General features: G+C 44.4%; 2 protein-coding genes across 2 annotated transcripts in view; one reads left to right on the plus strand and one right to left on the minus strand.

Moving 5' to 3' along the window:
• UPK1B (uroplakin 1B) overlaps window positions 1-22613 on the plus strand; it is a 100911-nt gene that overhangs the window by 51967 nt on the left and 26331 nt on the right. The gene's annotated exons all lie outside the window — the stretch shown is intronic.
• The window catches only part of ARHGAP31 (Rho GTPase activating protein 31), a 77763-nt gene that overhangs the window by 21167 nt on the left and 33983 nt on the right, over window positions 1-22613 (minus strand). The window contains exons 2-3 of the mRNA XM_075000351.1: window positions 2487-2589; window positions 1850-1994 (exon numbers count right to left, since the gene is read on the minus strand). Coding sequence (XP_074856452.1) covers window positions 1850-1994; window positions 2487-2589 — 248 coding nt within the window. The remainder of the gene's footprint in view (window positions 1-1849; window positions 1995-2486; window positions 2590-22613) is intronic.

A 22613-nucleotide genomic window follows, 5' to 3' on the forward strand; every position in this document is an offset into this window, starting at 1 on the left:
GGAAATCCAGGTAGGGTCCCCAGCACAGACTCAGGGAGGATCAGCAGCAGGGGTCTTGGTCTATCTTTCTGCCCCCAGGCTCCCATTTGTATCCACATAATCTATATTCGTTTTGCAGAAGGAGTTATTACAACACTTTGAATTAGCTACATTAAACAAGGTTATAGATTCCTATTGAATAGTTGCTATCTTCACCTGCTCTTTGTATTTGTAACATGATAATTTTGGTTCTGATTTTGCATTGCCCTCTGCTTTGTGTCTTAATTTACATCAATGCAAACTGAGTGAAAAACAATCTCATCTTACACCCCCTATGCACTCACTGTGCATAGGAGTAAATGACTTCAGAGCGCATCTGAGGATAAGGCCTGTGATTATAATGGTTATTAAAATATTGTTACAAAAACAACAAGCAAAAGACAGCAATGAGGAAAGAATCAGAATTAAGGTGGGAGGGAGGAAAGGTACAATGAGACAAAGAGAAAACCAGAAAGAACAGTAAGAACAGGTTGCACCTCTCCAGTCTGGCACCCTGCGGACCTGACCAGTGCCGAACGAGAGAATTTGCTGGACCATGAGAGGTCACTATTGTCTAGCTGCATTACATACACTTCCACTACTGACTGGGCTCTTAGAAAATGTTTAGGGGTAACCTGGAGCTAAATAACAGCACAGAAGTGGTTTGAGCATTGGCCTGCTAAACCCAGGGTTCTGAGCTCCATACTTGAGGGGGCCATTAGGGATCTGGGGCAAATAGGTTTTAAAAAAAAAGGGATGGTGCTTGGCCCTACCAAGAGGGAAGGGGACTGGACTCGATGACCTCCTGAGGTCCCTTCCAGCTCTATGAGATGTGTTTGTGTAACACTGAGAGCCAAGACTGGTGGCTGGGAACAAACTTTCTGGGACCACAGGAAACTTGGCTACACCCATGATAAGCGGTCATCTGGCTAACTAAAATCATGCCAGATTACGAATGCTGCTGGATGAGAGAGTGCCAAATTAGAGGAGGTTCAACCTGTATAAGAAAGAGGCTATGAAAAACAGAATGGGCTTGTCTGCACTTGCTCCCACCTTCGAAGGGGGCATGTTAAACAGGGCGATGGGAGATTACTAATGAAGTGCTGCGGTGAATACACAGCACTTCACTAGGCTAATTCTCCCATGTGGCAACTTCAAAAAGTCCAACTTCGAAGTTACCGTGGGGGAGAACTAGCCCAATGAAGTGCTACGTATTCACAGAAGCACTTCATTAGTAATCTCCCATCGCCCTGTTTAACATGCCCCCTTTGAAGTTGGGGGTAAGTGTAGACCCGCCAATGAGAGGGAGATACAGAAGAGAAGGAGACCATGGAAGGCAAAGATAAAGAGAAGAAAACAGCAAAGAGAATTAGGGAAGCACGGAAGAGACAGAAAGAACCAAAGTGAGAGAGACAGTGACCGACCAAATGAAAGAAAAATGTGAGCGTGCGTGAGCATGGATGGATGATATCAGAGTGAGGCCTTGTCTGCACTTGTCTTTACAGTCGGCCTACTTCAGCTATGCAAATTGAGTTGCTGAAGTCGACATGCCTACTGTGGCATCTTCCATATGTTAAGGTTGATGGGGACTCCTCTCCCGTCAAGACCAGCTACTCTTCTCATTTCACTGGAGTACCGGAGTAGACGGGAGCGTATTCAGAGATCGATTTATTGCGTCTTCATTGATGCAATACATTGACACCCAGTGGACTGATCTCCGCTAGGTTGATGCCCAGCATAGTGAAGGCATACCCTGAGACTAAAACATAACCAAACATCTTTACCAAAACACATCCGCATGTCTGTTTGTGAAGGAGAACAGAAGACTCACCGTGAATTTCTTGTAGAGTTCATAAGTGAGGAGGGGATTTGGCAGCTCCCTGAAGTACAGCTTGCAGAGTGACCCCACGCAGTGAATATCCTGGAGATAAACTTCCCTTGTCAGGTCTGGACATTGATCAGAGCCAAATTCCTGCCTGAAATAACACAGACAGGGACATAACAGCCTGGAAGAACCGGAGCTGGAAACAGTCCATGCCTCGCTGTCTGTCACAGGTAGAGGGGAAATAGAAATATTTTATAGGCTGTAAACCAGAGATCTCCCTCCTTTATCTGAGTCCTGGCCCAGATCATCTCCCAAAGCTCAGGCTCCAGGTTCATTCATCTCTGGTTTCCCTCTTACAGCTATGATAATGGGACCTAAAATGGACATACAGTGACTATCCTCTCCTGATATTGGATACCCCCAGGCTGCCCCAAAGTGCTTCATTAACTGAGTCAGAGGGAAATGCTTATTTTTTTTTTTTTGGAGTGGGGAACACAAGTCAGTCTCCATGAAACGGTGTGTTTGGTCTTTAGCAGCCTTCGGAACTAAGGTGTCCATGGACACATCCCCCTGCTGACCTCACTACACCACTGAGGGACCGGATTCCCTGGAATCCCCCTTGCAGCAAGAGCCCTGCCCTTACCTGAGCTTCTGTATGTTGGACGTCACTCCTGAAAGCCGGTAGATTCCATCCACAATGCCATGAGTCTCAATGAATTCAGCACAGCTCCTCAGCACGTAAGGGACTAATAAAGGAAAGGAAGACGAGGTCAGCAGTGTTTAGGCAAAGAAATGATCTTTCACATGGGTCCTCAGAGATGGTCCTATTCCACAGTGGCACACGCTCTCCGCAGTAACCAAGAAAGGGTACTGCCATGGGGGAGGTCAAAAATTTCATAATGAAATTGATTTACAGAGCTAAAAAAAGAGCAGGTCACAGCAGCCATGATCATCATCTGATATGATAATAACGATCTACGACAGATCAGGAAAGGGATCTTGGAGTTATAGTGGATAGTTCTCTGAAGACATCCACGCAGTGTGCAGCGGCAGTTAGTAAGGCAAATAGGATGTTAGGAATTATTAAAAAAGGGATCGATAATAAGACAAAAGATATCATACTTCCCCTATATAAAACTATGGTACGCCCACATCTCGAGTACTGCGTGCAGATGTGGTCTCCTCACCTCAAAAAAGATATATTGGCATTAGAAAAGGTTCAGAAAAGGGCGACTAAGATGATTAGGGGCTTGGAAAGGGTCCCATATGGGGAGAGGCTAGAGAGACTGGGACTTTTCAGTTTGGAAAAGAGGCGATTGAGGGGCGATATGATAGAGGTATATAAAATCATGAATGGTGTGGAGAAAGTGAATATAGAAAAATTATTTACCTTTTCCCATAATACAAGAACTAGGGGACACCAAATGAAATTGATGGGTAGTAGGTTCAAAACTAATAAAAGGAAATTTTTCTTCACACAGCGCACAGTCAACCTGTGGAACTCCTTGCCCGAGGAGGCTGTGAAGGCCAGGACTCTATTAGGGTTTAAAAAAGAGCTTGATAAATTTTTGCAGGTCAGGTCCATAAATGGCTATTAGCCAGGGATAAAGTATGGTGCCCTAGCCTTCATAACAAGGGCAGGAGATGGATGGCAGGAGATAAATCACTTGTCTTCTGTTCTCCTTCTCTGGGGCACCTGGCATTGGCCACCGTCGGCAGATGGGATGCTGGGCTTGATGGACCTTTGGTCTGACCCAGTATGGCCATTCTTATGTTCTTATGTTCTTATGTAAAGGCTGCATTAGCCACAGCCTGGGGGGGGAAAAAAAAAAAGCTTTTTCCAGAGGGGAAAGTGATTCCTTCCTAACTGGGAGCACAAAGTATTGGAATCCCCCAAGCAAGCTGTTCTCCATGAGATCTCCAACCTAGTTGTGTAGTTCTGACTAGTCTAACGGGTGGGGATAAAAATCAGAGAAGCATCGACTCTTGTGCCTGAGCCTTGTGCCCAGTGACTAGGGCTTATAAATACTTACAAGCTACAGCTACACTACATTTCCCTTTTGGAGGAGGAATGCAAATGAGGGACATTGAAAATGCAAATGAAGCACTGATTTATAAATCTCACACTTCATTTGCATAACCTCATGCAATCACGTTTCCAGAAGAGACTTTTCTGAAAGCAAAACCAGCCACGTAGATGGGGTTCCTTCAGAAATAAAAAAAGTGTTTTTGAAAGAACCCTTCTTCCTGAAAAGAATAAGGAAGAACGGTCCTTCCAGACTTTTTCTTTTTTTCCAAAGGAACCCTGTCTACATGGCTGTTTTTGCTCTTGGAAAAGTGTCTTTTGGAAACACGATCGTATGAGATTATGCAAATGAAGCACAATATTTGTAAATCAGTGCTTCATTTGCATTTTTGATCTCCCTCATCTGCATTCCTCAGCCAAAAGTGGACTGTAGTGTAGACGCAGTCATAAAGATTAGATGGAAATATAGGCCAGATCCTCAAACTGATACCTCTCCATGGGCTTCAAAAGAGCTCCACCAGTTTATACCAGCCACGAATGTGGCCCTTAGAAAAGAGACCAGGTTACTACATTCATATCCAAATGTGACACTCAAGTGTGTTTGAATCTGGGGTTCTCCTTTCTCCCCTTATACAAGTTGTAGGAGCCAGTCCTCCTTTTAGTTCTGATCCATCCCAACAGTCCCCAGTGCCCTCAGCTGGCAGACTCCATTCCTATTTAAATGCAAATCACTAAATTAAGGCAGTGGTACGGCAATTACAATTACAAGACAGGAAATGCAGACATTAAGTTTCCTCACAGCAGCATTAACTCAGCCATATTATGCATCCTGTATGTTAAACAAACTAACAAACAAAGCTATACACTTAACCAGAAACCCATGCTGAGAAGCAATGCTGCCGGCTGAAACTCTCCCAGGTCCTAGTGCTTATAATATACAGTGTTAAGGTCAAACCGGCACAGATTTTGATATCTAGGGCCTGGATCCAGCAGTCTCAATATAGCACAATTGGTGCGGTTCCATTGCACAACAGAGAAGGCAGGCAGGAGCCTTTCTGGGAATCGGCTCCTCCTATGTGCCAATGAACCCAGCACTACAGGGGCCATAACATGGAGCAGTGTACTGGGGAGAGACATGAAGGTGTTAGTGGATCCATTTCCTACACCTGCGCACAAGTGCCATTTTTTCTAATCCTAGCCATCAAGGGAGAGCTTTTCGTTTTTGTTTTTCTCTTCCTGGAGGATCGTGTTATTTAATGTAGTATGGTACTTATATGAACCCTCAGACCCACTCTCCCAGCTGCAGCAGTGGGACCGTTGATTAGATCTGCCAGGGAGAAGTGTGTGAAAAGGTCACAAGAGGAGTGAATATCTTCGCAGTCCACTGAAAGTCTGAGCAGATGTCATGAGGTCACTCAGAAGTGATCTTTCAACCATTTACAGCATTTTCAAGCCTGCCCTTGCAAAAAAGCCAAACCGAGGCACCAGTCTTCAGTGCCCATGCCAAGGATCAAGTTTTGAACTTCAGCCACGGTCACTGTACTCCCATGCAAAATACGACAGGCCAAATGTATTGGGGACAATTTTCTTTATTTTGGAAGGTGAAGCACATAACCAGGGAGACAGCCATGTTAGACTCAATTCTGACCAGCAGGGAAGAATTTGTAACATATCAGATGGCAGAAAGCAATTTCGGTGAAAGCGAATATGAAATGATAGATTTTTGTGACGCTAAGGAATGGAAGGAGGGAGAATAAGGACACTGCATTTCAAAAAAGCTGGCTTTAACAGATGCAGAGAACTGGCAGGTAATATTCCATGGGAAGAAAATCTGAGAGAAAAAGGAATTCAAGGAGAGCTGGCAGTTTCTCCAACAGCCAATATGAAAGGTCAGCAGCAAAAGAATGGGTTAAAGAATATTTAAATAATTTAAGTGTAATTCAGATCAGCAAGGTTTGACAAAATGTATGGTAAGGTACTTAAGAAACCAGCTGAAAAATCTCAGAATCATTTGTGATTATCTCTGAGAACTCATGGAGGACAGGCAAGGGCCCACAAGACTGGAGAAGGGCAAAAAAGGACTTGGATATAAACGGAGGGAAAAAGAAGACCAGGAGAATTATAGACCAATCAGCCTATACTCCATACTTGGAAAGATACTGGAACAAATTATTCAAGTCCTCATCATAATTCAAGACACCTTTGGGGAAGGCACCAAGTATGAAACATTTTAACCCAAATGTTCCTTTTTATGAAAGGTTGTGAACATGCTGGGCTAGAAACATCCCAAGGGGTACATGCACAGGGTGCTCACGGGCAGCTTCTCTCATGTGCTCATTTGGCAGTGTAAGAAAAAGGCACCCATCATTTCAGCAGCAGATGAACCAGTCGTGCAAATTAAACCAGTAAGTGAGCATGATTCATCATCACTCCCTTCTGCCACATTGCACAAACCCCATCCCTCTTTAGTCTACTCACAGCTCCTTACGCTACCCCTTTCTCACAAGCCACAGCGCAGGAAGACACTGCAGCACAGCCTGGGAGTCAGTAGGTTTACGCTGGTAGTACACAGCTCAGAAGCCCTCCCTATAGAATAACCCTGGGTGACTACATCAACAACCCCCTCGTAGTGACTCACTGCGACATCCACTGCAGCCATTCTGGGAATCCCTGGCTTTTATTCTCCCATTCTTAGCTTGGCGAGTCCCTCCTTGCTCATCTCCATTGCTCTCCGCCTACTTCGTCACAAATGCAAGGAACCCCAGCAATGCATAGATCTCCCACATCTGCCAGCCTTTACTCTGAAAGTCACATGATCCAAACCAAGTAAGTTTCCTCTCTGGGGAGTCAAAGGAGTTGCACACAAGGGTAATCAAGAGGAGAATTACCCTGTGCTAATTCTGTCCTGTGTTTTTAGAGCACATGGCTCACTGCCCTTGATCAAACTCAAGGACCTTGTGTTGATTTTCATGACCCTCAGCAAGATGGGTCAGGACTAACCAAGGGACGTGACCTGCGTCTTTCTGTGACATTCACCTGCCATAACAGAGGTGTTCATTAGAAACCATGAAACTGTCTAGGAAATAGGCAAGATGCATGGCAGCAAGAGAAAGAGCTGTTTCAGCAGCAGCTTCTTGGCTGTGGAACTCCATCCTAAAGGACTCGTTCAAACAGAAATTATTTTAAGGAAGTCCCAGAACCTGTTCCATGCAGGAATTCATACTAGATGGTCAGAGGGGTCTCTTCTGGTCTTCACAGTGATGAATCTATGGGTTCTCCCAAGATCTCACTGCCTTCAAGATGAAATGAGAGATTCATTCTTTCACAGTACCAGCACCCTTGCCACAGCAATGGCAACTACAGTAAAAAAAATCATGTGCAAGGAGATAGATCAGAAGACAGGAAAGAAGAATGGCTCCTCCCACAACTTCCCAGAAAAGCCAAGTGTTCCTTTACGATGTGTCGGTGCTTTTTTATACCTTGGGTAGGCACTCAGAGACTGCGATTTAAATGGATAGTTAGAAAGACAAACTAAACAGGACTCACCCCCTGCACCCCTTGTCTGTTTAGTCTGCAAGCTGTGTGCACCAGTGACTGTGTGTGAACAGAGCCGAGCATAATGAGGCCTCAAGGAGCAACTGCGATATAAAATGGAAATAATACTAAAACATAGAGCTGACATTTATTATGGTGGGAGGATAGATGCATGAGGGAGAAGCCAAACAGAACCTATCCTGGGATCATCTTTTGAGAGCTTTTATATTCAGATGCAATAATGCCACTTCATCAACTATTGCATTAAGGAGTTTGCCTCTATGCCAGCCACTCCCTTGTCATCTCTTGCTATGGGGTTGCCAAAAATGCTTGCTTAGGCAACCTTTTATCAGACATTCTGAAAAGATGTCCAAATGTGTCCATTTTTTTCTTTTATACTGCTTGTATTGCTGTAAGTAGTCCTGCCCATTCTATGATTGCTTAATTAGTTATTATAGCCATCCATTTTACTTTGAGCATTCTGTGCAGGTACTTGCACTGACAGAGGTTTAGTTTGCATTGGATGGATGGATTATTTTTCAAGCACTCCACTCCATACAGAAGGACACTTAGGACATTGCTTTAAAAGGTCTTGCGTCTGGTGTTTTTGCTACTTACATTAGAATTCCAGATGGCTACATTTTTTAAATAAAATACAACATTAGAGTTCCGCATGATTAAGATTTTGAAACAGAGTGCTTGTTTTACTGATTCTGGACTTCGTATCAAACAAGCACTCATCCAGATTATGAATGATGCCATGCAGACAAGTACATTGGGGACACTGAAGATTTTCAAGGTTTTACCTTCCAAAAGATATCATCAATAGGTAAATCAATTTTCACAATTTCCATCTTTGGTTTACTGATAATAAGTTCCATTTGCTTGGCAAATTTGCAAGACCATCTGTCTTTCACTGCACATCTTCAACTAAATTATTTATAGGACAGATGTAATCTGCAAAATCAACGTCTCCAAGCTCGCCATCTAGCCATGCACTGCCAGTTTCCGTATTAACAGACTGTCACATGAAATCAACAGTGACTGACACCAGCTAATCTGTGGGCTCCTGGTTTATCTTTACTAAATGCTGAGACTTCTGATACAAAATTTTAATAATGTGAATTATTTTGTTGGAGATTCCATAAATTCATACTGTCTGCCACAGTGACTCTCATTCAACACTACCAAATGCTTTTTGGAAATCAACCTAATACAGAACTAGTATTTGCCACGAAGAGAAGGACAAATTAATGAGACAAATTAATTAAATTAACTGGATAGAATGTTAATTAACTGGAAAGAATGTTAAAAACCCACAGAAGAGTCCATCTAAATGGCTCAGGAATATGGTCTATGCCTTAAAACACCTTGGATAATGTGAAAGATAAACATATAAAGATACATAAATACAAGAGTCATTTACAGTGACTGGGAGGCTGAGAGGGGACAGGGGGAGCTTGTTTTTTGTTTGTTTTCAATCTGCTAGGCCTGGGATTTGCATGGAATAAATCCAAGCAAGAGGCCTCAGGAAGAGGAGAGAATCTTTTACACACAAATTGAAGGTGGTTAGCCCAATCCACAGGTCAGCTGCAAACCTTTCTATACTTTTACAGAGTTTAAACATTTGTGTGAATTTAGCATTCAAGAAACTGAGGACCTGATAACTATAGAGACAGCCTCATATAGCATTAATAGGTAGTATACAAACAGAGACACTGCTATTCCAGTACTAGGCTCCCCACACAGCCCTGCCAGTGCCCTTTCAAACATCATACGCCATGATTTTCTTCTATTCCAGTCCTTGGAGTCTTCTGAATAGAAACACCCAGTTGTGCCAAATTGTGCGGTGGTTTTGTGATGTCAACAAAAATTCCACATGCGACTCATTTAACTTGTGGCCAGAAACTACAGTCTTGACCTCAGGTCCCAGGAGGTGAAAGGACCGTATCAATTTCCTGCAAAGCAAACCCCTAAATGCAGCACTTGTGTGAAACTGGAGCACAACAGATATTCTGTTTAAGCAGAACCTGCAGCACTAAACTCCCTCAGCAAGGCTGGTCTCCTACGGAGCTGATTTACTAGGGCGTAAGAAGGAAGGGGAGGGCAGAGTGGTAGCATGCAGCTGACACCCATTCTGTGTGCACCACTCTGAAATCATTTCATTCTGGCTTGGCTGCTTTGTTTATTAATTATTACTGTTATTATTTCAGAGATGGGCCAGAACCCAAATAATGGGTCAAATCACTCAAGAACTTGGGGATAAGTTCCAATCCAAAATGTGAACTTTACAACAGGATTTTCCTAGCTCTAAAATGGGCATGGGTGGTGGGTAAAGGGCTAGCTGGGGAAGACAAGCTCCAGCCCAACCCTTTTCACAACCTCCCCCCCCCGCCCCCGTGGAGCCAACCCAGAGCACTGAACATCCCCAGGCCACTTAGGCTATGTCTACATGGCAGGGGCTAATTAGGGATGCTGCAGCATCCCAAAATAGCTGCCCCGTGTCTATGCAACGCCCCCATCATTTTGAAAGATTTTTCAAAACAATGGGCACACTATTTCAACTGTACACCTCATGACAGGAGGAGTAAGGGATGTGCCAAAACAGCGCTGTCCTTCAACATGTGACGCCATTTAGGCAGCGCCACGTGCTGAAATAGCCTACTGCAAAATTGACTCAAAACAAGCTACGCAAGTGTAGACTGTGGTGTAGACACAGCCTTAGTGTCCCCCCTGGCAGTGAGTGACATGGCCCCACACTTCCTGGCTGGCTAGAGTGTGCGGCAGCTGGGGACCTGGGCAGCCACACCACAGCCCCAGGACTTCCAGCTGGCTGGAGAGCCAGGCTGCTGTGCTGCAGCCCAAGGCCTTCCAGGCAGCGGGAGAGCACAGGCAGTTTTGGGAAGGCAGGGCCTTCCCTTGCCTATGTTAGTCACCATGCATAACAAGGGGCCAACTTGAAATCTTGGCTCTGAATAATCTAAGAGTTCTGAGGAAGTTTAGCTTTGGATCTGAACTTTGCAGCAAGATGCATGTCATGGGTACATGACAGGGAGATAGACAGTGGGGGATGGAGGGAGTGTCCCAATTTTCATGTGTTTCTATAATTAAAAGCATGCTGGAGGCTTGGAAGTTGGAAAAGGCAGCTGGTGTCACATAAACCCCCGCTTGTTCTGCCAGACAGCCAAACTGTCCTCATTTGAAACTACAATAGAAACCAGATGGAGAAGAAGAGAAGAGTGTGGAACCAGGCATCAGTCAGAAGGGAAATTGAGTTATAAACATAACATACAGAGAATATGATGCTTCTCTTCCCCACAGACAAAAATAAAACAAAATGCCAGTCACAGTGATTAACACTGTACTCGCTGAAGGCAGACCGTGAGGCCCTACATTATGGTACCACATCCCTTTCATTATAGGCCCCTTTCCTGAGCATGTGTCATGTCCCTTTCTTATACAAGTCACACTTCTCAGACAGCAGTGACATCTTGCTTCTATTCTGATCAATATTCCTCTGATAAAGGCCATGCATGGTCATAATTTTGCAACTCCCATCAGGCTCCTGACTAAAGCAGGGAGGGAAATGATTTTCCTATAATTCTAGACACAGAACAATATTCCTATCAAAAACACACAAAAATTGAGATTTCAACTTTTGTCAACTGAAAAGCTGAAAAAAAATCTGTTTGGATTAATCAAAACGTTGTATTTTGATTCTGACCTTTTTTTATTTAAAAAGGCTCTATAACCTTTCCAAATTGTTTAATCCTAGCTGTTGTAACTGTGAATGCTCATATTACCCAGGTCTAATTCTTCTAAGATCTTGGCTTAAGTGATCTCTTATCATGGTAAGTTCAACACATTATATATACTCAACATGAAAATTAGTTATTTCCTTTCTCAGTTTTTGCTTCTTTTTCATTTGTATGCTTCTTTTTTCAGAGATTAGAAGAGAAAAAGTAAAGAGTACTCGATTCACCTGCATTCTACAGCCCACTATTTTATACCTTAAACAGCTCAGGTACACATTTTACCACATAAACATTATTTTACGTATATATACCTATATATAAGTATATAGGTACTCTCTCTCTCGAGATATATATAAGTCTACACCACAGTATCTATATAGCGAGAGAGAGAGTGAGAGAGAGAGTGCCTATATACATACATACATACAGTAAATAAACATATAGGCTGATTCTCCAGTGCACTGCCTTGTGTGTAGTCATTTACACCTCTGCAGACATTGTGTACAGTGTTACCAAGTCAGCCTGGTAACGTTGTGCACTCACTTTGCGCTAATGGAGTTCTATGACTCTGCAATGACAATGTCCCACTGACCCTATGGTTTTCACTTGACGTACTGAAGTATGGATTCCATGGAATCGCTCCCCTCCTGTTATACTCAGCTGTTAATGTTCCATCTTGCATCCAGTTTCTTAATTGCAATTTGTGACTGTTCCAAAAACAACGTGAATTTCTCTTCCTTCCCCCGTCCCCTGCCACAATCTCATCGTACTGGCACTAAATGCCTCCCCTGTTGGCAGCCTCAGACAAATAGACCATGGCGCCTGAACTTCCCTCTCACCCTCAGAAATACCCCCCAGCCCAGGGATAATGCCACTGGTGTGGAGGAGCCTGAGGGACAGCCTGCCCGCCCCGCACAGCTATGGAGATGAACAGAGAGCTTCAGTCTCCAAAGCTGTCAATGCAGCACCTTTCACCAGCCCTAGGTTCACTTTACAGAAAAAGAAAAAACAAACTGCCTTGCCCTCAGATTCCAGTGTTGATTTTGGCTGTGATGGCTGCACTGCCAGAGCCCCCACACACTTGTGTTTAAATAGCAAGACACAACCAAACAGCATCCAACAGGTTTAAAAATGAATCATCTCATTGGAGCCCTCCTTCCCTCTTCTCCCTACACTGCCATCAAGTCCGTTCAAAAGATGAATCATTGGCACTGCTCTGATCCTGTCTCTGCAGAACCCAGAGCAACTAGAGCACCGAACAAGCAACACGCTTTCTTTTTTTCCTTTATGGGAACCATTGCAGCACCATCACTGGACTTTCCACAAAAGAACCCTTAGCAGTCTGTCCTAGTGACTAACAAACAGCCCCACGATATCATTTTGAGTGGCAAATACAAACACAGAATGAGCCTGATCCTGAAAAGAACTGAGCTCTGTCACCTCCCACAGGCAATGGTAGTTCTAGCCCTTTGATTCTGAGCTTATGCAATTCAAAGAGTCATTGAATACATGGAGCCAAACAAAGGCAAAACTCACTGAACTTCAGAAAGACCAGGATTTTTTTTGCTCCCTGATGTTGTACCCATCTTGTGCTCAGCACACTCCTTAAAAGGAAGCTAAAATGAGGCCTGAAAATAAGGAGCTACTGGAACTTAGGATTTTCTAGGCTTGATTTGACCAATGGTCAAATAAATTAATTAAGTATCCTGTTTCCTATGATGGCCAACGACTGGTGCTTCAACGAGCAATAAAAAGCCTGCGCAATGTACCCACGCAACTGAACAATACTCTGCAGGCACAGAAATGTCACCATCTATAGCCCCCAGCTTAAACCCCTCCAGTGCATCACTGACAGCCAACAACCTGTACTCAAACATGATCCCTCACCCTCATAAGCTTTGGGTGTTACATCAGTCCTCTTCTACAGACTGTGTCTACACTACAGAGTTTTGTTGCCAGAAGGGGCCTTCTGTCATCATAACTCAGGGAGCATCTACGCGCACAAAGCATTCCATCAACAGAGTCTCAACAGAACTCTGCATTTGTCTCGACAGTGTTATCCCTCGAAAATTTGAGGAATAACACTCTGTCGACAGATTTCTGTTGGCAGAAGTGCAGTGTAGACACTTCCGTCAACAGAGAGGGCTTCCAGTTCACCGGGCAGCCCTGTTTGCAGAGCTTCCGGTCAGCCGCTCTGTTGAGAGAGGGATGGGCAGTCTGGCTGCTCTCTGTCAACAGAGGAGATTGCTCTGTCAATCTGCTTTTGGCTACGTCTACACTAGCCCCAAACTTCGAAATGGCCACGCAAATGGCCATTTCGAAGTTTACTAATGAAGCGCTGAAATGCATATTCAGCGCCTCATTAGCATGCGGGCGGCCGTGGCACTTCGAAATTGACGCACCTCGCCGCCGCGCGGTTCGTCCAGATGGAGCTCCTTTTCGAAAGGACCCCGCCTACTTCGAAGTCCCCTTATTCCCATGAGCAGATGGGAATAAGGGGACTTCGAAGTAGGTGGGGTCCTTTCGAAAAGGAGCCCCATCGGAACGAGCCGCACGGCGGCAAGGCACATCAATTTCGAAGTGCCGCGGCCGCCCGCATGCTAATGAGGCGCTGAATATGCTTTTCAGCGCTTCATTAGTAAACTTCGAAATGGCCATTTGAGTGGCCATTTCGAAGTTTGGGGCTAGTGTAGACACGGCCTTTGTGTGTCAATGCACTCTGTTGAGAGAGGTTTTGTTGATATAACTGTCGACAGACGTTACTGTTGACAAATGCTTCTAGTGTAGATGTAGCCACAGACAGCCACCCAACCTCAAGAAAGTACTCACCAACAGACACACAAGACCACAGAAACGCTAACCCAGGAACCTAATCGTGCAACAAGCCCCGTTGCCGACTCTGTCCACACATCTATACCAGTGACCCCATCACTGGACCTAACCAAATCAACCATACCATCAGGGGCTCACCCACCTGCACACTCGCTAATATGATCTATGCCATCATGTGTCAGGAGTGCCCCTCTGCCATGTACACTGGACAAACTGGACAGTCTCTCTGCCAAAGGATGAATGGACATAAATCTGACATCTGGAATTGGAATTCACATAAACCTATAGAGGAACACTTTAATCTGCCTTCGCATTCACTAATAGATTTAGAAGTAGCCATTCAAATACCACATAATTTTGCCACAGAGGGAGACATCTGAACTGGAATTCATTTGCACATTTAAAATAGGCCTTAATAGAGAACTTAACCACCTTAGGCATTACAAGGGCAAATTCCCCACGTTTGATTTTCACAGGAAAGGGGGGGGCATCCTACAGGCTGAACCTCTCTAATCCAGAACTCTCACCCAGCAACATCCATTATCTGGCATGATCTTAGTTAGCCGGACAATCACTTACCATGGGTGTGGCCAAGTTTCCCACAGTCCCATAAAGTTTGTTTACAGCCACCAGTCCTGGCTCTCCCGGTTCTGTGTTGTTATTTTGCTGTAATTTATTCCTGAATGTCTTCTAAGAGCCCAGTAAGCCATGGAAGTGCTGGTAACATGATAGACACTATTGACCTCCCATGGTCCAGCAAATTGTCTTGTCTGGCACCGGTCAAGTCCAAAGGGTGCTGGACAAGAGAGGTTCAACCTGTACTTAATTTGTTTCATTAACTGGTTCCGCTAGTGACAGGTAACCCTTTTTTTCTCTTCCTTCCTTCGTGCCTCCCCTGCCTCTTCACTCCGCAACATAAACCCTGGATTCTATTTTTCCTCTCCATTTTTTTTTCCACCAGAAGATATAGGTTGTACCCACAAAAGCTCATGACCTAATACATTTGTTCGTCTCTAAGGTGCCACGGTACTGCTTGTTATCAGGGATGGAAAGAGAGGGATAAACCTAACCTGAAATCCTGCACCTGAACATCCATGATATTCAAATTCAGAGAAGCCCGGACCAGAACTGGCCTGGCACCCTGTAGGAAGCATACTGAACCCCTTCTTCTAGGTACGTCACAGCGTACGAATGAGTTCTCTGGAGCAGAGTTCCTAGCACAGCATCCTGGGTGGTGATGCTTCTCCATTTTGTCCCCGGTGCCAAACAGACGCAACTGAGCCCTCTGCCTGGCCTACCTCTCTGTCACAGGTCAAACCAAAACCACAGAGCTGAACAGTCACAGAGTTTGAGGAAGGTTAGCATTGGATCTAGATCTGCTCTGTACAACTCAGGCCCATCTCCTGGGAAGAATCATTTGATCCCTCAAGTCGGCAGCTACTCCCTTGCACAGGCAGGGAAATCCATTTACACTCATTCCTCCTTTAACAAGTACTTTACTTATGAGTACTCGCTAAAACGAGGGACACATATACCTACATTTGTTCACTAAACAAGTGAATTTCCTCCACTTATATGACCCACTTGCGGAGCCACTGGCCAGGGTGCAGAAAGATCCGCAGCCTCACTGCTGGAGTGGAGCCAGCTGTGGGGTCCCTGGCTGGGGGGAAGTGGGGAGACCCACAGCCCTGCAGCTGGAGCCTTCTCCCTCCCTTCCCTCAGACATGCAGCTGTCTGACAGCCCTTAGGCTGGGAGAAGAGAGGGAGAAGGCTCTTAGCCTGGTTCCCTCCCATGCAATAGCAGGAACGTGAAACTCACCAGCCATGAGCTAATCAGTTTCCAGGTCCCACAAGCCATGAGGAGACTGAAACCAGCCTGCCCCTGGTTTCCAGCTCCTGCCACTCTGGGAGGCAGGAAACTGGCCCACCCTGGTGGTTCCTGGATCCCCTCCCCTTGCATGAAAATTCAAGTTATGCATGGGTTGCAGGAACAACCCCGGGGTAACTCCAGGGTTTACTGTATTAGACCCCCTCACCCGCCCCACAGACCTCACCCTTGGACAGGTTTTAACTCCCTGCCCCAAGGTCCCAAACTGCCCCCAGCCTTAGATACCCCCCAGCAGCCCAAACCATCCCCAGCCTTAGAGCCCCCCAGCAGCCCCACACTGTCCCCAGCTTTACACCCCCCAGCAGCCCCAAACTTCCCCCAAGTCTTAGACCTCCCCCGCAACCCTAAACAGCCCCAGCCTTAGACACTCCTCCTCTCCCCGACACCCTGCAGCCTCTTCACAGGGGCTGCTAGGCTGGGTGGCTCCCCCAGGCATCCTGCTCCCAGCAGGTAACAGTCGTTAAAACCAATTAACCCAAATGTTAAGGTTTCAGCACCTAGGCATAAGTTAATTGCTATCCCTAGTGATAGAGATAGTTGTCATCTCCAGCAGCTATCTCTACTGATAGATATCTGCCTGAGGCAGCAGTGTCAAGAAACTGCAAATGGCTTCTTTAACAGCCACACGCAGCTGGGAACTGCCCAGCTGGCAATCTTTAATAAATCTAATGGAACCCATGTTTGGGTCCCAACCCATAGGTTGGGAATCCCTGCTCTACATACATACACTACATCCTGTTTCTGTTGCCAAACTATTCAAATACATCAGAAAAGTACCTAAACGCAACTGGTTTATCTCAAGTTACAAGACTTTGGAAGGAACTGGAGACTTTTACATGTATTTTAATGGGAATTTAGTGTCGCTCTTATGAGTTTTCACCTACGAGCAAAAATCTGGGAACCACTTGTGCTCGTATAATGAGGGATGAATGAATTACAAATGTTTTTTCTAACTGTAAAAGAGTTTGTAATCTGGAAAGCAGAAAGCTGCCGAGATGTGGCAGGCCTGACTGCCCACCAGTGGCACCTTGCATTGTTATTTGGAGCTGCACTAAGCGGGCATGAAAGATTTGGAAGACTTTTACATCCACTTAGTGCTCATGTATATGGCAGCATGGTGCAAGGCAGCGGAGAATCAGATCTGGCATCACAGCTGCCCTCTAGGGAGAGAACTGTTTAGTTGCACTTCATGTAGTACAGCTTGGGCTCTAGGTCATGGTATTCTTCTTTTGCCTTTGGTCACACCGACAGGTTGAGGCAGACTGAGACTTCCACTCAGTGATAAAGAGTGGGCACAGCAATTTCCAGCTATTTAAGGATTTCCCTAAATCGTGGGTTAACAGCTACAAAAGTTTTTAAGAACCATTATGCACCATGGAGAGATAGCTGAAGTGCTCAAACTTAGCCTCAAGCTTACAGGCTGCAAATGAGTACTGAAAAATGAATGCAAACAGCAGCCTGGGAAAAAAGGAAATAAGGGTTTAAGATGTCAAATTGGTAAAACAAAATATGTGCAAGCAACTTAGAAATAATAAATAATGAAACTTAAGACACATTAAAATAAGTTCCATCTTTGCTTACTCACCAAGGCATATAGTTAGAGCTCGGTATCGCCCTTGCAAGAATTGCTTACATCAGGCTTGTTCCAGGAGACCTCACGCATGAACAACTACCACTGATTTCAGCAGCCCTTTGTACGGTATGAAAGCAATCCTTTTGGTGCCAGTTCTCCGCTGCCTTACACTTTGTCATTTATACCTGCGCAAAGTGACCACACAACACTACAAAATTTAACTGAGGAAAAATTTACACTCATTTTCTACAGATGTAATTTGGTGACACAAAGTGGAAGGGAGTCAGATATATTGCTGACAATGTAAATGAGGCTGAAAACAGTTTATACACTATACTACTCTAAGAGACCAAAGCCACTTTAACTCAGAAAGCTGTTGTTTGTCTGGTGGAATGAAGGGCTAGACCCTTAAATAGCCCCACTAATCATAAATCAAAATGCTACAAACTTTCAGTGAGCTAACAATTTCAAAGCTGTAATGTCCCTGGGAGAAAACCGGTAAAAGCAGCTGCCAGCCAGAACAACAGTGGAAGCCCATGCAGAGCCAGGATCCAGGCACACTGTGGAAGTGCCAATGGAACATGTTGTCTAGCAACCACAATATTTTTAGCCTCAGTGGAGAAAAAGACCACTGGGGTATGTGATTGCCACATGTTATAAATCACAAATCATTTCCCAATGGGAGTTACACACATGTAAGGGTTAAAAGATGAGGCCAGTCACAAGTCTGCAAATCACATGGACCAGCATAGGAGGACCACAAGTGTAAATTATGCACAGTTGTTTTTATCTTCAGGGTGTCTACTGCCCACCTGAGGACATGGATTCTGTCTCTAGGCAGAAGGGTAAAAACAGTGTCAGTAAACAAATCACTCTGGCTAAGGCTATATTAGCATTCCTCTTTTGAAAGAGGCATGGAAATGAGGAAAATCAAAAATGCAAATGAGGCACAGATTTACATATCTGGCACATCATTTGCATATTCTTCTTTTGAAAGAAGAAAAGCTGTATAGATGCGGGTCTTTCGAAAGTAATCCCCATCTTCAAAAAAACCCTTATTCCTAAAAAAAAAAAAAAAAAACAAACAAAGGAAGAAGGGTTCTTCCGAAGATGGGGATTGCTTTCAAAAGAGCCTTGTCTACACAGCTTTTCTTCCTTCAAAAGAAGAATATGCAAATGAGGTGCCAGATATGTAAATCTGCACCTTATTTGCATTTTCAATTTCCCTCATTTCCATGCCTCTTCCAGCAGAGGACTATTAGTGTAGACATAGCCTCTACCTACAGATAAACCGACTTCGAATTCAGTCAATGGGTTAGTCTACTAAGATGGCCTTTAGCTCACATACACTTGATCTCAGGGCTTGTCTACGCAATCGCTTTTATATCAATCAGGTGTGTGAAAAAGCCACCCCAAGTGACGCAAGTTACATCAACTTAATCCACTCTCCATACTGTGCTATGATGGCAGGAGATGCTCCTGCCAACATAGCTTCTGCTTCTTGTTAAGATGAAGTAATTATGCTGACAAGAAAGCACTGACAACGGTGCATCTTCAGCAGACATACTACACCCGTGCAGACATAGCTGTGCCAATGTCACACAGTCACACAGAATAGCCCTCAGATATTTTTTTAATACACAGGGCTGCAGTCTTCTCAAGTGCACCGGCCCTGATCTCAGAGGTTCCTTTAATTTTCCTTTCCATTTAATAAGGAAGACAGAAATGGGAGATAGGAGTCTTACGGAACACATCAAACTGATGTAGCTCCAACATCGGGATGCATGCCTCACACCCAGTGTCTCTTTCAAAGTCAGCAGCCAATACTATTGTGTTGCCTCTACTGTCTTTTGTCAGATCAATATTCAGCGCTTGCTCATAGAAACAGTTGTTTTTCTCAGCATTCTTCAAGGGTCGGAGGTGACAGTCAAGAAGGCATGACTGCATCTGCCGTTAGCAGCGTCTAGGAATGGGGCTGGCAGCCCCTGCTGTAGCACAACCTCCAGGCACATTCATTGCCTCCTCCCACAAGGGGTGAATATGTGAGCCTCACCATGCACCATATTCCTAGATGCCTCAGCCAAGCAACTTGAGGACTCTCAGGCTGGACCATTAAATTACATCACAGTGAAACATCAGATCAGACAGGATCTGTTTAAAGAGTTTAGAAACACTGTTATGGCAGGTAACACTAGGGATTGTTTTAACACAGAATATTTCAAGATCTTTCATTTAATGTGTGAGCAAATATTCCGTCTTAGGAAAACATGCTTTGTGATGCTGGTGTTTTTGTTATGCAACATTCTGAATGCAGGAACCATGCGAGCAGCAGAATTACAGAGTTACTACCTGGGAACCAGGCATTGGTATTGAGCTGAGATTCCTGGAAGAATGGATTGTCTGTGTGCTGTTTGTAACCCCCTCTGTTCTAGGGCTGGTGTATATGTGTGGATAAAACAAGGTAAACTTGAAATACACCCAGGCTCTGTATCACTGATTTCTCCTCCACTGGGAAGCTGACCAGCAAGGTCCCAGACTTCTGCTACCGTTGTGTGGAAGAACAACACTAGTATCAGAACAGGAAACTGAAATTGGAAGAAGAGGAAAAAATATTATGAGCCTCACAGTCAGACAAAGAGGCCGCTCCTCTGAACTGGAACAGAGTTGAGTAGAAGACTGCAGAATAAGTATGTTTCCTCATCCTCTAAAAGAAACAAACTGTAGAGGAGGTATTAGTCAGTATTTCTCTTAGGCTACGTCTAGATTGCAGGCTTCTCTCAGGAGCCCAGAGGCCTCCCAACAAAAGTCTACCACTCCAGGAGCCTTCTGCCAACATCCTGGTCATCCTTGTTCCACGAGGAAGAAGGGATGTGTCAGCAGAGGAGGTTTTCCCAACATTTGGCCCAGCGTAGATGTGCAAAATGTTGGGAAAGCCTCTCCCGACAGAACTGTTGGCAGGAGATATGCAAATACTTTACACAATTTGCATATCTTTTGCCGACAAGTGTCTTCAATCTAGGTATGGCCTGAATGCAAAGAGTTTCTTTTTCTTGTTTCCAGCGGTGATATCTATATCTCTGTATCCTCATTCCTCTTTCTATCCCATGGGCCACTCTGCCCCACATGGGAAGGGGTTTTTCTCTGGGCCCTCTCCCTTTTCCCCCACCTCTTTACAGATCCTTTTTTCAGAACACTAGGAAGGTGAAGTCTTTCTGTCCCTTCAGTCTCTCAGTGGTCAGGTGGAGGATTATATTTAATGCTCACACCAGGAAGAATTCAGCACCTAGCTGTTACTGCGGTAATAAATACAACCTCATCTCCTCTATAGTCCCTGGCTTCCATTCTGCCCAGTGGATATCTGATATATTCCATATTTTGTTCCTTATTTTGTTTTCCATTTGACAAATGGCAGGCTCAGAACAAATGTGAAAAAAAATCCATCTTTTTTTTCCCACTGTGCTCTCTATCTCTGCTCCAAGTCAGAGCAGGTAGTGCTTATCATTTCCTTTCTACCACACACACCAGTGTGCATTCATTTCCTGCCAGCTAGTCCTAAACTACAGGCCGACATTGTTTTTAAGGCCTCTTGCACTTGGAAGCAACAGAAGCTATGCTGCACAGGGCTTCCTGTTGATGTCAGGCACCACTTCCTCCTAAAGCAAATGGACTTCCCGTCAGCCTATGTAACCTTTTCCATGAGGAACGGTAGGAGCCATTTTCCTACACAGGAGCTGAACAAAAATGGGGATGGGAATAATGGGGAGGCTGCCGGGAGTGTTATTTTCTTGTTTGTATATAGTTTGTTCAGACAAATCTGGAGCCATTACTACAAGCAAGGAGGGAGGGAGGGAGAGAGAGAGAAGGCATGTACAATTATATCTCACCAATGCCAGAATTTATCAGAGAAATAACTTACAGCAGAAAACATCAGATTGCTCACTGAAGCTATGGCGTTGGCCTACATGGAAAGTAAGAGGAAGGCAAGCCAAGGTGTCATGACAACACACCAGCCAGCTATCCAGTAACTCATCATGAAAACACCGCTACAGTGCAGTAAGAGTCCTACAGTGCACTTTTAGCAGACTGACTAACGGAGTCCAAGTTACTCCAGATTTATACAAATATAAAGCAGAGCAGATCTGACCCTCAGTCACAGTCATGTCGATGAATTGGATTCTATTCCATCTTGTGGGGCATCATCAGAATTGTCAGCTAATGTACAATTGTGAAATCTCTACCCTTGGCAAAGGCAGCTGCAGTCTTGCATCAGAGAGAGCATGCAGGCTATGTTGAAGTCTGCAGCACTGACAGAAAATCGTTTTGCCAAACAAACTCAGAAGATCCCTGAGGGCTCAATCCTGCAAAATCCAAGTCACACTTTAAATAAACTCTTTATAGAAATGGATCACAGATTACACAGACAGTCCTATTTTCCTTTTTCTCCCTCTCTCTTTTAGCAGCTTTCTGTTTGTGAATGAATTACCTTAGTCCCTCTTAAGCTGTGTACTGACCAGGAAAAGGGTGTGAGGATTATGAATGGAAAAATCCTTGAATCCCTCAGCCACGTGCATTGCTGTAGTTACAAGTAGAAAGCAAACAGGATACCACACAGAGGGAGAGAGAAAAGCAGCTCAATCTACAGCAACTGATTTAAGAGGGAAGAATAAAACACTGCTGATAAATAGGCATAGCTGAACTAAATTATGATGAATGGGGAAATCACCACATGATGAACATCTGGACAAGGGTGTAAACACCAAGAACAGAGAAGGATTGTTTATGCGGCTCCAGAGAGTGTAACTAGCAAATATCAGATTAAATTATTAGGAGAAATTTTAGGCTGAACAGTAGGAAAAAGATCGTAACAGTAAAGCAGATTATAGTTCGGGATAGTCCATCACTTGCAACATTTAAAACTTGGTTGATGACTATTGTAGGGAACAATCCTGCACTGACCTCTGTGAGACAGATAAAATAATCTTTCTGGTCTTTTCTATCTCTAATATCTATTATCAGATAAGGCTTTCAGACAAAAATTTGGCAAGCCCACATGTAGAAATTAGTATAGTCTGATAATAAATAAAAGCATACACAGCTAGTACTCCATTACTACCAAATTCAACTTGATTTTGAATTGACTCCTAAAGGATAGAGGAAGCCAA

The sequence above is a fragment of the Carettochelys insculpta genome, chromosome 1 (assembly GCF_033958435.1).
Source record: "Carettochelys insculpta isolate YL-2023 chromosome 1, ASM3395843v1, whole genome shotgun sequence".
In the NCBI taxonomy this organism is placed as follows: Eukaryota; Metazoa; Chordata; order Testudines; family Carettochelyidae; genus Carettochelys; species Carettochelys insculpta.